The 13,966-nt window shown below is 45.9% G+C and overlaps 1 protein-coding gene across 4 annotated transcripts in view; it reads right to left on the reverse strand.

The window, feature by feature from the left end:
- CLPB (ClpB family mitochondrial disaggregase) overlaps window positions 1-13,966 on the reverse strand; it is a 188,669-nt gene that overhangs the window by 153,618 nt on the left and 21,085 nt on the right. For all 4 annotated transcript variants that reach the window (XM_072610324.1, XM_072610325.1, XM_072610326.1 and 1 more), the window contains exon 3: window positions 1,641-1,727. In XM_072610324.1, the coding sequence (XP_072466425.1) occupies window positions 1,641-1,727 (87 nt within the window). The remainder of the gene's footprint in view (window positions 1-1,640; window positions 1,728-13,966) is intronic.

The raw sequence follows: 13,966 nt of genomic DNA on the forward strand, positions 1-13,966 counted from the left end.
GAGAGGGTACAGATAGCCTGTGTAACAAAATGGAGATGGGAAATGGAATGCCACAGAAAGGAATAGCAAATGGGGCAGTTTGGCTATACTGAAGAGTGCACGAAGTCAGTCAGCCAATAAACATTTATTAAGCACTTGCTATGTGTAAGGCACTGTGCTAAACACTGGGGACACAAAGAGAGGCAAAACCCAGTCCCTGCTCTTAAGAAGCTCATAGTCTAATGGTGGAGACAAAATACAAATAACTATGTACAATCTCTGTACAGGTTAAATTTGAGATAATTGAGAGGAAAGGCACTATAATTAAGAGGGATCAGGAAAGGTTTCCTATAGAAGATGGGATTTTAGTTGGAAGCTGAAGGAAGCCAAAGAAGTGATGAGGTGGAGATAAGGAGGAACAACATGTCAGGCACGGGGGACAGTGAGGGGAAATACCTGGAGCTCAGATGAGGGTCTTGCGGGAGAACAGCCAGGAGGACAGTGTCACTGGATCAAGTAGTCCAGGTTTATTGTGGGGGGGGGGAGGGATAAGGGGGAGGGACGGGCGGGGTTTGATGGTGCAAAGTGTAAGAAGACTGGAAAGGTCTTTAAATTTTCAAAGGCTTTGTCCTCTCATCTCCACTTTGAGTTTCTTGCAGCAATGGTGGCAGTGTGGTATAATGTGAAGAGTCCTCTCTCCCTCCTGGATGCCCTTCCCTGGTTGTGCTCCAACGTCAGTATCCTTCCTGAGATTCAATGGCCAAAAGGGAACATAGTGTTCCTCTGACACTGAAAGTCCTTCACAAGCTGGCTCCATCCTAGCTTTCCAGCCTCATCATACATTTTTGCCTTCTATGCATTGATCTTATTGCTAGCCCTTAATGCGATACCTTTCTCCTATCTCTGCACCTCTGCACTGCCTGTGTAGTGCCCTTATTTCCTCTTCAGACCAGGAAACCCCTTCTGCAGAAGGTCTCTCCTGGTCTTCCTCCTGTGTGCTAGTGACTCCCAAAGTTAACTCCACAGTTTACCTTTGATCTGTTTTGTAGATGTCTATAGATGTAGCTCCTTTGTTCAAGTTCCTTGAGGGAAAGGACTGTTTTGCTTTGTCTTTGCACCCCCAGAGTCTAGCCCAGTGCCTAGCACACAGCAGGTGCTTAATAAATGCTTGTTGATTGATTGTGAAGAAAATATTCTACAAATCCTTTTGATGACTGAATTCTCACCCACCCTTTTAAAGTCAACTTGAACTCTCCCTTCTCCAGGAAGTCTTTCGGGATGCCCCCCAGGAAGTAATGATCTCTCCTTCCTCAGGCTTCACAGGGCACATGTTGTACCTCTCTGATCCCCTACTAGCCTGCAGGGACTGTGGCTCATCTAAACTTTACATCCCTCCTCTCCCCCAGCCCAAGAGAAGGTTTTGTGCACGAGAAATGCTTCATAAATGTTAGCTGAACTTTAAAGCATAATAAATCAATGGAGTTCTTCTTCTTCTTCCTCCTCTCCAGCCTGTCCTGACCCTAATAAAGAACAGCTATGGAAGAGGCTTCTTTTTCCCTACCTCAGCAAAGCCTGGGCAGAGATGTAGGGGGCATGCCAGTCCAGAGACTGGGAGGGAAGAAGGTGAGTGAGAAGAAGGCAAAGGGAGCCAGAGCTCTTACTTATAGTTTCTGCTGATCGCTGCCACCATGAGGGCTGTCCAGCCCAGCTTGTGCCTGGCGTTCACGTTGGCACCTTCGGACAACAGCCTAAAGGAGACAAGAGAGACAAGTGCTGAGCTGTCAATGTGAGCACATTAAAGCGCAATCAACCAAGTCACCAGTGTTTATTAAGTATCTACTGCAGTCCTACACAACCTGTGGCTTGTGGAAGGATTTCAGGTGGCATTTGAAAAAATACAAAGGCTATAAATACAGGCCTACACAACTTCCTGCCTGCAGGCTGCTTTGGCAGGGGGTGTGTTGTGCAGGCCTGATCTACTTTGTGCCAATCTTGGTGTTTAGTGCTGAGGGAACAAGAGACAAAACCAGTTTCTGCCCTGGAGAAGCTCACATTCTTTCAGGAGAAATAACATATATGCCTAAAAATATAGACAAAATAAACATGAGGGGGAGAAGGGGAGGCACAAGCATCCACACCACATCAGGAGATATCACTGGTACTGAGCACTGTGAAAGAAACTAGGTACTGCATTCTAAGAAGTGGAAGTGAAAGAGACATCTGGGCTTGGGGGATGGAAATCTTCATGTGGGAGTTGAGATGGGTAGAGAGAGGAATTCTAGAGCTTGGTACTCAACATCGGGGGTGGGGACGGATGGGACAGAGAGGAGGCAGAGGGGGGAAGAAGTTGTTATAGGTCCAGATGATATAGGATCAGATCAAAGACAAATTCTGCCCAGGAATGGTTTTGTCAACTGCTGGAACCAATACCTGGAAAGGTTGAATGAACATACTAATGAGTGAGTGACTATTGAGAGCATCTGATATTAAACTTTCCTAGAGGCTATTTATAGGTAGTTGTTGTTTTTTTGACATCCAAAGGAATCAAATTGGTGATATTTAGGGTTATGCCAGATGGCATAGTTAAGTGAAAGCAAAGGCAGGCTCCTGCTGATTTGGCATGGGTGGGAAGGGATAGGTAGGGTGGGGAAGGAGACTTTGGGGACCAAAGGAGGACTACTATTTAGACAGGCCATTCCTACATGGATGACTTCCCTAGAGCTGTTCCTTTTCCTTCTTCTTTTTTCTCCACTTTAAACTCACACATTCCCTAAAAGCTTGAAGATTTTTCAAAACAGATTCTGCAGGCCTCAGTGGTTGGGGGTAGGAGGGAAAGTTAGGAGGTGATGGGAAGCAATTATGGAAAACAGATCAGAGAGGACTAACTCTAAGCTGGAGGGGACCTCAGAAAGTATAGGATAACAGAACTTAGAAATCAACAAAATATACTATTAAAAAAAGAATGAGGAAATCTCATTTTATAGAAGACAAAACCCAGAGTGACTTGTTAAGTGGTTTGTCCAAGGTCACACTGCTAGGAGGGAGCCTGAAAGCTGGTAGTTCATAGGTTATTGTAAGAGACCCCAATGTATGGCTTCAGTTCTTTCACTTACAAAACAGAGGTATCTTTAGCCTCCAGGGCTAATTGGAGAATAGGAGACACTCAAATTCACCAAACTGTGGCCCCCACAAAGTCAGTGAAGTTCAAATGAGATTTTGGATATGACTCTGCATTGTAATATTATAAGGTATGAAGATGATGCTAAATCAACCAACAATCATTTATTAGATGCCTATTATGTGCCACTGCGTTAGGTGCCAAGCACACAAAGACACAATGAAAGTCTTTGCTGTTAGAGTTTACTTTCCTTCTGGGTCTGCCGGGCTCACAGTTTCCCTGTTATTGCTGCTGCTGAGAATCCTAGCACCTCTGAGCTGCCAAGGGCTTCAAAGGGCATTTAGGCAACTGGTACCTGACCAAGAATTCCCTCTAAGACATCCCCAACCAGGTACTCACCCAGCCTTGGAGATCTCCTGCTACTTACCAAGGCAGCCCGTTCCACACTGGGACATCTAAGAGGTGAACTGAAATGTGCTTTCCTGAAACTTTACTCCATTTCTTATAGTTCTACTCTCCAAGACCATGCAAAACAACCCTAATCCCTCTTGCCCATGCCATCAGGAGACAGTGATCACATTTCACTTCCACGTCCTTGTTGAGACTGAATCTAGCTCCTTCAACAGATCCTGATTTGGTTCCTTGTGCTCAAATCTCCTGACTAGTTTCTAACACTGTATGACTTGTGAGTTACTTGTGCCTGGGAAATCAAGGCTGGTTAAAACACTCTCTTCAATGAAAGAATGAATAAAATGAAACCCAAGAAGCAACATATCAGAACAGAATATATGAGTCTTGTAGTTGGGAGATCTGGGTTAATGTCCTGGCTTTCTAATGCTCAGTATGTGACCCTTGGCAAATCAAAACTTCTGAGCCTCAGTTTCCACCTCTTTAGAATAAGAACAATTGGTGCTTGCTTCAGAGGGGTGTCATAAAGTGCTTCTCAAAGTTTATAGTGTTAGAGAAATGTCAGCTCGTAACCCTTTACTACCCTGGAAGAAGGGGCCTAACAGGTATAATTTTAAGTCTTAGTCCCATAAGGAAGGTAGAGTGTCCCTGGACTTCTAGATATAGGAAAAAGTCCCTTTCAGAGTGGCTTTGGGAAGACCTGAGACACAGGATCTTATAAAAGCAGGCTGATGTTTGGTTACGCTTGTTTGCAAATCAATGCCCAGTGGGGCCCTCCATTTCAAAGCCCCCTGGCAGCTTCAAGCTGAGAGCCAGCTGAAAAGACTGCAGAGGCTAGGGAAAAGGAAGGAGGTCTTCCTTGACTGTTTTCACCATGAACAGTGAATTAATCTCTTTTAAAAAGAGCTACGTTTGTGACAGAGCACGGTGGCTCTGGAAAGGTTAGAATTCCATCATGGAGGAGATGATGAGTGGGAGGCTTAATACAGACTGCCACTCTGCAAGACAGTGGGAGAAGCAGCACCTTTTGCTCCTATTTGACCAATGACTTCTGGGTCTGACCTCCCGACAACGGATCCATGCCTGGGAAAGGGCCCATAGAAAGCGAGTTCTATTTTGCGGACAAAGAAAGATTCAATTTCCTTTACTAGCCCTAGCAGTAGTCAAATCAGCAGCTAGCCCTCAAATCTTGTGCCCTGAGAGGGTGTTATGGAAAAAACACTAGGTCTGAATCCCCTGTTCTGCCAACTCTAGGTCCTTGCCCTCTCTTAGCTGATTTCTCCAATTCCAACAAAGCTTGGATAGGTGACCGAGCACTTTTTTGATCTCTGATATTCCAAGGGTGAAAAGTGATCCTGAGGGACATAAAACTGTTTGCCACAATTTCTATACTCAGGGAAGGTAGCACTGGCTCTGGTGTCTCTGAAGGGCAATTTAAATGTCAGTTCGGTTCTTTACTAGCGCTGTGATCTCGGATAAGGCACTTCAATCTCTCTTCCCTGGTTCCCTTTTTTATAAATGAGGGAATTAGAACTATACCCACCCAGCTCTAGGTCCTATGACCAAATGTCCGCTGGATTTGCTGTTACCAGCCTTTCCTAAAGGCAAAAGGGGAGAGTCCTGGGCAAGACTGAAAGGGTAGCTTTGAGTCTTTCTGGGTAAGTAGCTCTCCTTACCCTGGAGGTGCCTCCCACATTTTTTTCCTCATGCTATTTTATTCCTAATCAATAAGGAGCGGTTAGTGAACTTCAATTGCACATTGTTCTGGCAGACTTCAGGGCCCTCAGCTGCTCCTGTGGAAGGGGCTGAGGGAGGGGGCACAACCCCATTTCTGTCCCTCCTCCCCAGTGGAAGGGGCCAAGGGCTGGAGGCAGTGAGCCATGCAGACCAGATCGCTATCTGGGTCACTTAGGCCCCAGCTGGAGCCTGGCAGAAGGTATGTGTTGATAGCAACAACAGACCAGGTTAGGTCCCTCTTATTTGTAGGTTGCTGCTACTTGTAGGCTTGGGTCCATAAGAGAGGAGATGGGGTTGGAAAGGAAGGGGAACTTCAGAGAGAACTCCAGATGGCTGTCAAGGGTGTCTTTAAACAAAAATGCTGACCTCCTGCATGGGCTATCCTCCCCAGAACCTGGGGCAACCTTCTCTGTGGCCAGATGGGGCCCCACTAACCTGTTCCTTCACAGGTGCAAGGTGGACCTCCATCAGTCATCTTGCTCTTGTGTGGGTTTTACATTACATACTTGCTTTTCCTTCAAGACCCAGCTTGAGCTCTACTGCTTCTACTTCCAAGAAACTTCCCCAACTGGAGTTTTTCATAATAATCTTTGCAAGCGAATAAACGCACCTTATAAAACTCAAAGTGCTATCTATTACTATTATAATTCCAGCCCACTGAATGGCTCCTCTCTTGGCACTCCTACATACAGGACCTTTCCTGATACCTCACACTTAGCACTTCTGTAAAAAGGGGATAGCACTTACACTTTCTGCCTCAGAGTGGTTGGAGGAAAGTCCCTTGTAAACTTTAAAGCACTAGGTATGGGGGAAACAGCAGGAGAAGGGGCTTGGCTCCAAGTCACAGAATGAGTGAGCAGCAGAGCTGAGACTAGACTCCATGCCAGTGGTCTTGCTACCACATCACACTCCTCCTCTGGCTACCAAGGAGGTATCTGAAAATTACTTTTCGAAGAATTTATTTCCATCATTCAACAAACATTTACTATATAGCATCTATGCTACTGCTGGGCTAGTCTGTGGGAGGAAGAGAAAGGGGTAGACAAGATCCAGTCTATGTCCTCCAGGGCTCACAGCTAGGGAGGCACAACCTGATCACATGAAGTGACCATGTTACAATACAGGATAGCATGAAGAGCTTTCAGAAGGCAGGGAATGACAGCAATATAAGAAAAGCCTGAGAAGGCTTCCTGGAGGAGGTAGGCGTTCGGCTGAGCCTGGAAGGACTACAGTTGTTCTCTGCCAGTCCCTGAAAGGGTCCTCTCTGGAAACGTGTTCAATGGGGCAATGGCAGGAAACAGGAAACTTGGCTACGGTGCAGTGGAAAGCATGTTAGACAGGGTGTCAGGAGTCTGGGGTCTGTCAGTGACTTACTGTGTGGTGTTCCCACTGTGCACTTCACTGTCCCCTCTCTCTAAGACAAGACTGGACTAAATCATCTCTCTGGTCCCTCCTTTAAGAGTCTAAGAAGGGATGCCTGAGAGGAAGAAGAAAGGGCAGCCCTCACTGGCATCTGGCCAAGGTAACTTGAGCTCCAGCCTGAATCTGCACATTCACCTTGGGGTCCCTCAAGGAACAAGGTTTTGTGACTCATCACAAAGTGCCTGGGCCTTACCCAGGCTGACCAGTTAGAGCAGACAGCTGAGAGCACCACCTACTGGCACAAACACATGTATATCTGCTCCCCAGAAAGACAGGTTTGGGCTTGAGAGACTAGAATTTATCAGCCACAGATTTCTCACAGGGATAGAGGCAGGGAGCCCCTACTTACTGAAGGAGTCCAAGCAGGACGCAAGATGACGCCCTGTCAGGAGACTAGGGATGGAAGCTGGACTAGATGGTCTGACATCTCTTCCAGCCCTAACTACATACATCCCTGAAGAAGCTGCAATCTGCGGATTGCTTTCTGGACCTGTGAAAACTGCTGAATTTAGTGAGGTAGACCAGACTAGGATGCCTGCAGTTTTGGAATACAGCTACCTGAGGGGCTCAGACAATGCTTTTGAACTGCTTGGTCTGAGGCTAGAAAATGGGCCTGCTTTTTCTATTAGAAAATGAGTGACTAACTGAAAGGTGGCAGGATCATGGGACTTGGAGCTGGAGGCAACTGAGTAATTTTTCTAGTAAATGAGGGTTGTATTACATGCTCCCCACATAGTTCAGGGGGTCGGAGACCAAACATGAGGCTCAATCTGTTGGTCCAGTTTGGAGTTCAATCCAGGATCAGGGTTGGAAACACAAAACTCTAACTGGCCTAAATGGGGACCAAACCTACAATTTTGGTCTTTTAATAAGAATACAACTGGCCAATTAAATACGATGCCCTAACCACTGCACAACCAATCTGGAGTCATCTGAGATTATATACTAAATCCTAGTATAAGGAGATATGTTAAGGGACAAAGACCTTTCCTATGGAAGGGTTAGTACCAGTGAATGGTGCCTGCTCCTCACACCAGTCACTCCTGACTGAGCTTATTAGCCCTGGAATCTGAGCCACAGCCTAACATTTTGCTCTTTTTCTCAAAACTATTAATGGTATCCATCTCATTTGTTCAGCTGTACTAAAAACACCTGATGCCAGAAGCCTAACAGCAGGAACTGTGGTCCTCTTTCAATAAATTCAACACACCGATCAAGCTCCTACAATGTGCAGAGCAATAAGGAAGGGGGGAAGCTATAAAATTAAATAAATCTAGGTCCCTGTCCTCAGAAGCTCACAGTCTAGCAGGAGGATAAGATATATAGATAAATATGACAGACAATATTATAAGTAAGGTGCATTTCAGAACCCAGATGAGGCCTGGGTACACAGTTGGTTTCACTTAGATGCCTGAAAGGACATGACCAATGTCTTCAAACAGGAAGCAATGATAGGGGGGTAAAGGTGGCAGGCTCATTCTATACAACCCTATAGAGTAGAACCACCATCAATGAGGAGCAACGAGGAGGCAGATGCCAGTTCAACACAAGAACTACCTAATGATAAGAGCGGTGAATAAATTTCCTTGCAGAAACAGTTCCCTTCCCTGGGAGTTCTTGTACAGGCTAGCTGGTCCTGTCAGGAAGACGGTAAATGGGATTCTTGCACTAGTGGGCAGTAAACTAAATGTATTTTGGTCCCAATAAGCTTTGAGAGTCTGATTCTTTTGTTCTACGATTCTGAGATTATCAGATTCAGTGTCAATTATCATATCATGATAACTTATAGTAGAAATGTGACTGGCTGGATTGCCTCCTTTTTTAAACCAGTGCTGTTCAGGTGACCAATTTCCAGCTCTTTCCCAGGATGGGAAAGGCACCTGGGCTGCTAGGTTGCTCTAATCCACAAGGGACCCTCCTCCTCCTGGGTTTTCTTTGATGGGCTGGGCTGACAGGCTGCAGTGGTAATCCCCAGGGAGGAGGGCAGCAGGAGGGCTTCCATAGTGCTCCCTTCCCCAACAAAAGGACATTCAGATGGAAGCTCAGGACAAGCCCAGAGGAGGATTCTTATGCAACCTGCCCAAGTCCCCCTCCAATCCACATGAATACCAGATTGAGAAGGTCACTCAACATCAGCTGCCTGATCCCCCTACTCCTGCTGTGCTGGTGCTGAAGAAGAAACAGAGCCTTCAATCAATCAATCAATCAACCAACCAGCTAGTCTACACTGGGTACCTCCTCCCCAACCCCCCTTCTGTTGGATTCTGTGCTTGGCTAGGCTGTTAGGAAGAAAAAGCCGGTCAGCGAACTGAAAACCTAGGCTTGGACCAGAGCTCTTCCGCTTACATTGTGTGTGACTTTGTACAAATAATTTCATTTCTCTGGGCCCCAGTTTCTTCATCTGTTAAACGAGGCCATTGGACTAGATCAGGGGTGGGGAACCTGCAGCCTCGAGGCCACATGTGGCCCCCAAGGTCCTCCCGTGCAGCCCTTTGACTGAATCCAAACTTCACAGATCAAATCCTCTTAATAAAAGGATTTGTTCTGTAAAACCTGGACTTAGTCAAAAGGCCACATGTGGCCTCAAGGCTGCAGGTTCCCCACTCTTGGACTACATGGCTTATGAAGTCCCTTCCAATTCTATGATCTTATGACTGGTCTGAGAATCTAGAACAGTTTGTGTTCAAAGTCTTCAGGTCTCTTCCAGTCCTGACCATAATGCTATACCTTGCACACCACAAGGAAAAGTTCCATGACTGACTGGGAGTCATCTACCCCAGGGGTAGGGAACCTGTGGCCTCAGGATCACATGTGACCCTCTACGTCCTCAAGTGCGGCCCTGTGACAGAATCTAAACTTCACAGAACAAATTTCAGTCAAAGGGACACACTTGAGGACCTAGAGGGTCACATGTGGTCTTGAGGCTGCCCCTGATCTACCCTGTGCTGGACTGATGCTCTAAGAGACAGGGTGTTTGGAGAAGGGAGAAGTCCCTTTGGGATGACATAATCAGGGGAGGTTTCCTGGAGGTGGGGTCAAGCTGGGAGCTAAAGGATGGGTGGCATATAGTTAGGCAGAGAGGAGAACAAGCCAGTGAGGAATAAGTATGGCTGGAATAAAGAGGGTATGGTAGAGGTACAATTGGGGAAGAAAAGGAGGAGGGTGAGAGGGAGAGAAAAGGAGTGAAGAGACTAAAGCCAGAGGGGAATATAGAGTAAAAAAAAAAGCAACTGCCCTGGTACTGACAATAATATTGTGAAAAAGGGCCAAGGTTTACAGTGAGTTACGATGTGAATCAATAGTGTGACCTGGCAGCCAAAACCAAATGCCATTACAGACTGGACCAAGAGAGACCTAGCATCCAGGATGAGAGAGGTCTTGTGGCCTCTGCCCTGGCTACTCACACGTGCATTACAGGCAGTACATTAACATACAAGAGCATCTGGAGGAAATGCCACACAAGAAGTGGCTGAAGGAATTGGAGATGCTTAGATTAGAGAAGACTAAGATGAGGACTGATAGCTGAGTTTAGGTCCCTGAAAGACTGTCTCTCAAAAGAACTCGATTTATTTGCTCGGCTGCATAGTGCAGAACCACATTTCAGTTTAATATAAAGAAAGACCTCCTAAGCATTTAGACTGTACCGAAGTGGACAGAGCTGCCTTGGAGAGTAGTGGGCTTCATCATGTCATCACTTGGGGGCTGCAAACACAGGCTGTGTGACCACTTGCCAGGAATGTTACACTGAGAGAGCTATGGTCCGCAAAGGGTTGAACTAGATGGCTGCTGAGACTCAGTGACTTGATATAGTTTTCCTGGAGATTCTGCTGCTGTGCAGAACAGAATTTCTGACTCCTAGAATAACATCTAATCAAAGATGAGGAGAAATGGTCCAAATTTCTGGTCCCTGGCATGTCCCTCCATGGGTTGATGAGGACGGGCAAAGAATCTCCCGCAGGCCAAAGCTGCCTAAGGTCTTCTGCTAGCTGAAGGGAGCCATCCCACATAGTAAGTGTCAGGACCTGGATACACTCTGCCCTCCCTTGTGCGGTGAGACCTTCTGATAGACTCACAGTGCTCAGATGGAATCCTCATAAACCCCTACCCTCACCTTCCCTTTCTGGGGTGGATTTGTTTTCAGTAGTGTGTGATGAAGGTACCCTGTGCTGGGGACCAAGAGCATGGGTGCTAGCCAGTGTTCTCTCTACCTCACTCAGTGCGCAGGGCAAGTGATTTTTCCCACTCTGGGCCTCAGCTTCCAATTTGTGAAACAATTTACAAGACACAATATCGAAAGTCCCTTCTACTTTTGCCATTCTATAGTACTAGACTACAAGTCAAAGGAGCCTGGGGTCAAATTCTGAGATCTACCACCAGTACCAGCTGGTTAACTCTGGGAAAGTCTCTTCCCCTTTCTGAGTCTCAGTAGTTTGAGTGTCACTGAAATGGTCATGATCCATGCCCTTCTCATGTCACAGGACGGTTGTGAGGCCCCAAGGGGATAACACGTGTGAAAGTACTTTGTAATAGAAATGTCCTATGTAAATATGAGTTGTTACTACTATTTCTATAGAGCAAAAACTTTGGTAAGCTTTTCCAAGCTGGAAGAACTTCTGAGCAAGTACAATAGTGAGCATTTACAGAGCACTTCTAAGGTTCACAATGTGCTTCCCATGCCCTCTCACTGTGACCCTCACCACAACCCTGGAAGGTAGATGCTATTATTATCCCCAATTTACAGAGAAGGAAACTTATTTAAGGAATTCGCCCGGGACAAACAGCTAGTGAGCGACTGAAGAAGAATCTGAATTTAGGTCTTCCTGACTCCAAGTCCAATGCCCTATTCACTATCCCACTGAGCTGCCAAGGGATGGATGGATGAAGTATCTGTGCAAGGAGAAGCCTAGCTAAGTGTGGAAGGTCCATCAAAAGAGGCTTGACCACAAAAGGAGGAATTCTTTTTAGCCCAAAGAAATTCAAGAACTTCATGACCTCATCAGCTCCTTGGCTTTACAGATCATCTCTCTACAGATATACTTAACCAACCTTGGTGTCTCTCTCAAGTTCTAGGCTCATGTTACTAACTGATTTTGAACTGGATATGCCATAGGCATCTCAAACTTAGTGGGTCTAAAACAGAACTCATTACCTTTTCCCTCAAACTCATTCTGTGAACTCCCCTTTATCTGTTGAAGGAGTCATCATTCCTTCTAATCACCTCTATTCACAACCTCTGCCATATGCTTGACTCCTCGCTTTTCTTCCTTACCCCATCTATCCAAAAAAGGCACCAAATTTTGTCCTTTCTGCCTCCATAACATCTCTCCGTTACATCCCTTTCTCTCTACTCCCAGCCTCCAACCCAATTCAGGCCCTGCTATCTCTCTCTTGGACTGCGTGACATAAATAGCCTCTCCTACCAATAGCCTTATAATTGTTCTCCCTTCCTCATCTCTCCCCTCACCAACACTTCCTCCACAAAGCTGCAAAGTGATTTACTTAAAGTACAGGTCTTCCCCATGTTCCCCCACTATTCAAACTCCCAGTGGCTCCCTCTTTTCCCTATGGTAAAATATAAAATCCTTCGACTCCAGCACATGCTTCTTGCCTTACTACAGATCACTTACTACCCTTCAGGCCTGCTTTAGTCTAGGCAAACTGGCCTTCTTGCTGCTCCTCACAACACATCTCCTGTCTCTGTGCTTTCAGCACTGTTCCCCCCTGCCTGGAACATGCTACCTCTTCACTTGCCACTTGTAGAATCCTCAGTTTCCCTTTAAAGCTCAGCTCAAACACCATTTCCTTTCCTGACTCCCTCTTCTCTTCCCAGTCATCAGATATTTATTTTGTATATACCTCTACATGCAGATGTTGGTCTCCCTTGACAGAGTAAGCTCCTAGAGGGCAGGGGCTGTTCCATTTTGTCTCTATATCACTCCAGTGCAGAGTATGCTATGCTATGTGCTTGCCACATCTTAGATGTTTAATCAATTCTTGCTGACTAAAGCTGAAGGAATACCTACAGATGAAAATATAGATCCTTCCTCCCAACTCCCTGCTTTGATATGGACCCGTGATTTCATAGGCACAGAATCAACACCACTGCAGCTTAAAGTCTACATAGCTGCCAAGGTCATGTGGCTATTACAGATCACGACAAAAGCTCAAACCCCAAGTCTTGACTCCAAGGCTGCTACATTCCCTCTCTCCTTTTGGAATTAAAAAAAAATCTTACTTTCAGGGATAGGGAGAGAGAGAGAGAGAGAGAGAACACTCCTCAAAGATAAAGTCCCCTGAGTTAAAGATGCAAGGCTACCTCTACCTCTTCAAACATAGGGACATTTCTAAACCAAATAAAGAAGTCTTTGGTGTCCACTAGCAAGAAGTCCAAAGATGCTGATCAACAGATTTGCCTGCCCTGGTAAGGCTGGGTCTGTTGCCAAGTAACAGAGATCCACTGCGATGAACAAATGAACCATGTTTTAGGGAACAATGAGCTTGGGGCTGCTTGCAGCACTTAGCCAGGTACAAAAGCCCATGCTGTACACCATTCCTGCTTTTTTGCCCCAAGTGGTTCCTTTCTGTTTTAAAATCACTGTAGGGTGTTGAAAAATTCACGCATCTCCCAGCCAAGGGAAGTTTAGGCTCCCATTGCCCAAGTGCCATCATTAATATTTCCTCATCCTTCCTTAATGATAGGACAATCGATATACAGACAGCCACTCTTCGGGCCCTAGACAGCCAAATGCATTTACCAGTCGGGGTTTTTTTTTTTAATTAGATAAACTCCCCAGATCGATGTGCAGGACTGTTACCTACGTTGGGAGCAAAGGCAGTTCCACTGGCAGGCCCCCTTCCTGACACCTGGACTGTAGGACCAGGCCAACAACCCTCCTGAAAGCAACAATGGGCTTCTAATCACACCACACTGCAAGCCAGAAAACAGGGTCAATTGGATGGGCTTGGAATGAAATGTAATACAGTTTAGTTTTTTTTAAAGTCTTACTGAGTCATGATATAAATGTGCTTTTTTGTTCTGTTTTGTTTTCCTAATCCACAACCAGTGAGGAGGCAGAAAATAGCAGAAAGAATGATCAGAAGGGTCAGAGGACCTGGGCTTTCAATCCTGGCTCTGCAATTTACCACACAGGTAACCTTAGACAAGACACTGAACACATCTGAGGCTTAGCTGCTTCATCTTCAAAAAGAAGCTTTTGGATCCAGGTGCCAGATCAGGGGTTCTTAACCTGTGAACCCTCAGGGGGGTTCATGAAGTCCATGAACTTGGGGAAAAATTGTATC

Source organism: Notamacropus eugenii, chromosome 5 (genome assembly GCF_028372415.1).
Source record: "Notamacropus eugenii isolate mMacEug1 chromosome 5, mMacEug1.pri_v2, whole genome shotgun sequence".
In the NCBI taxonomy this organism is placed as follows: domain Eukaryota; kingdom Metazoa; phylum Chordata; class Mammalia; order Diprotodontia; family Macropodidae; genus Notamacropus; species Notamacropus eugenii.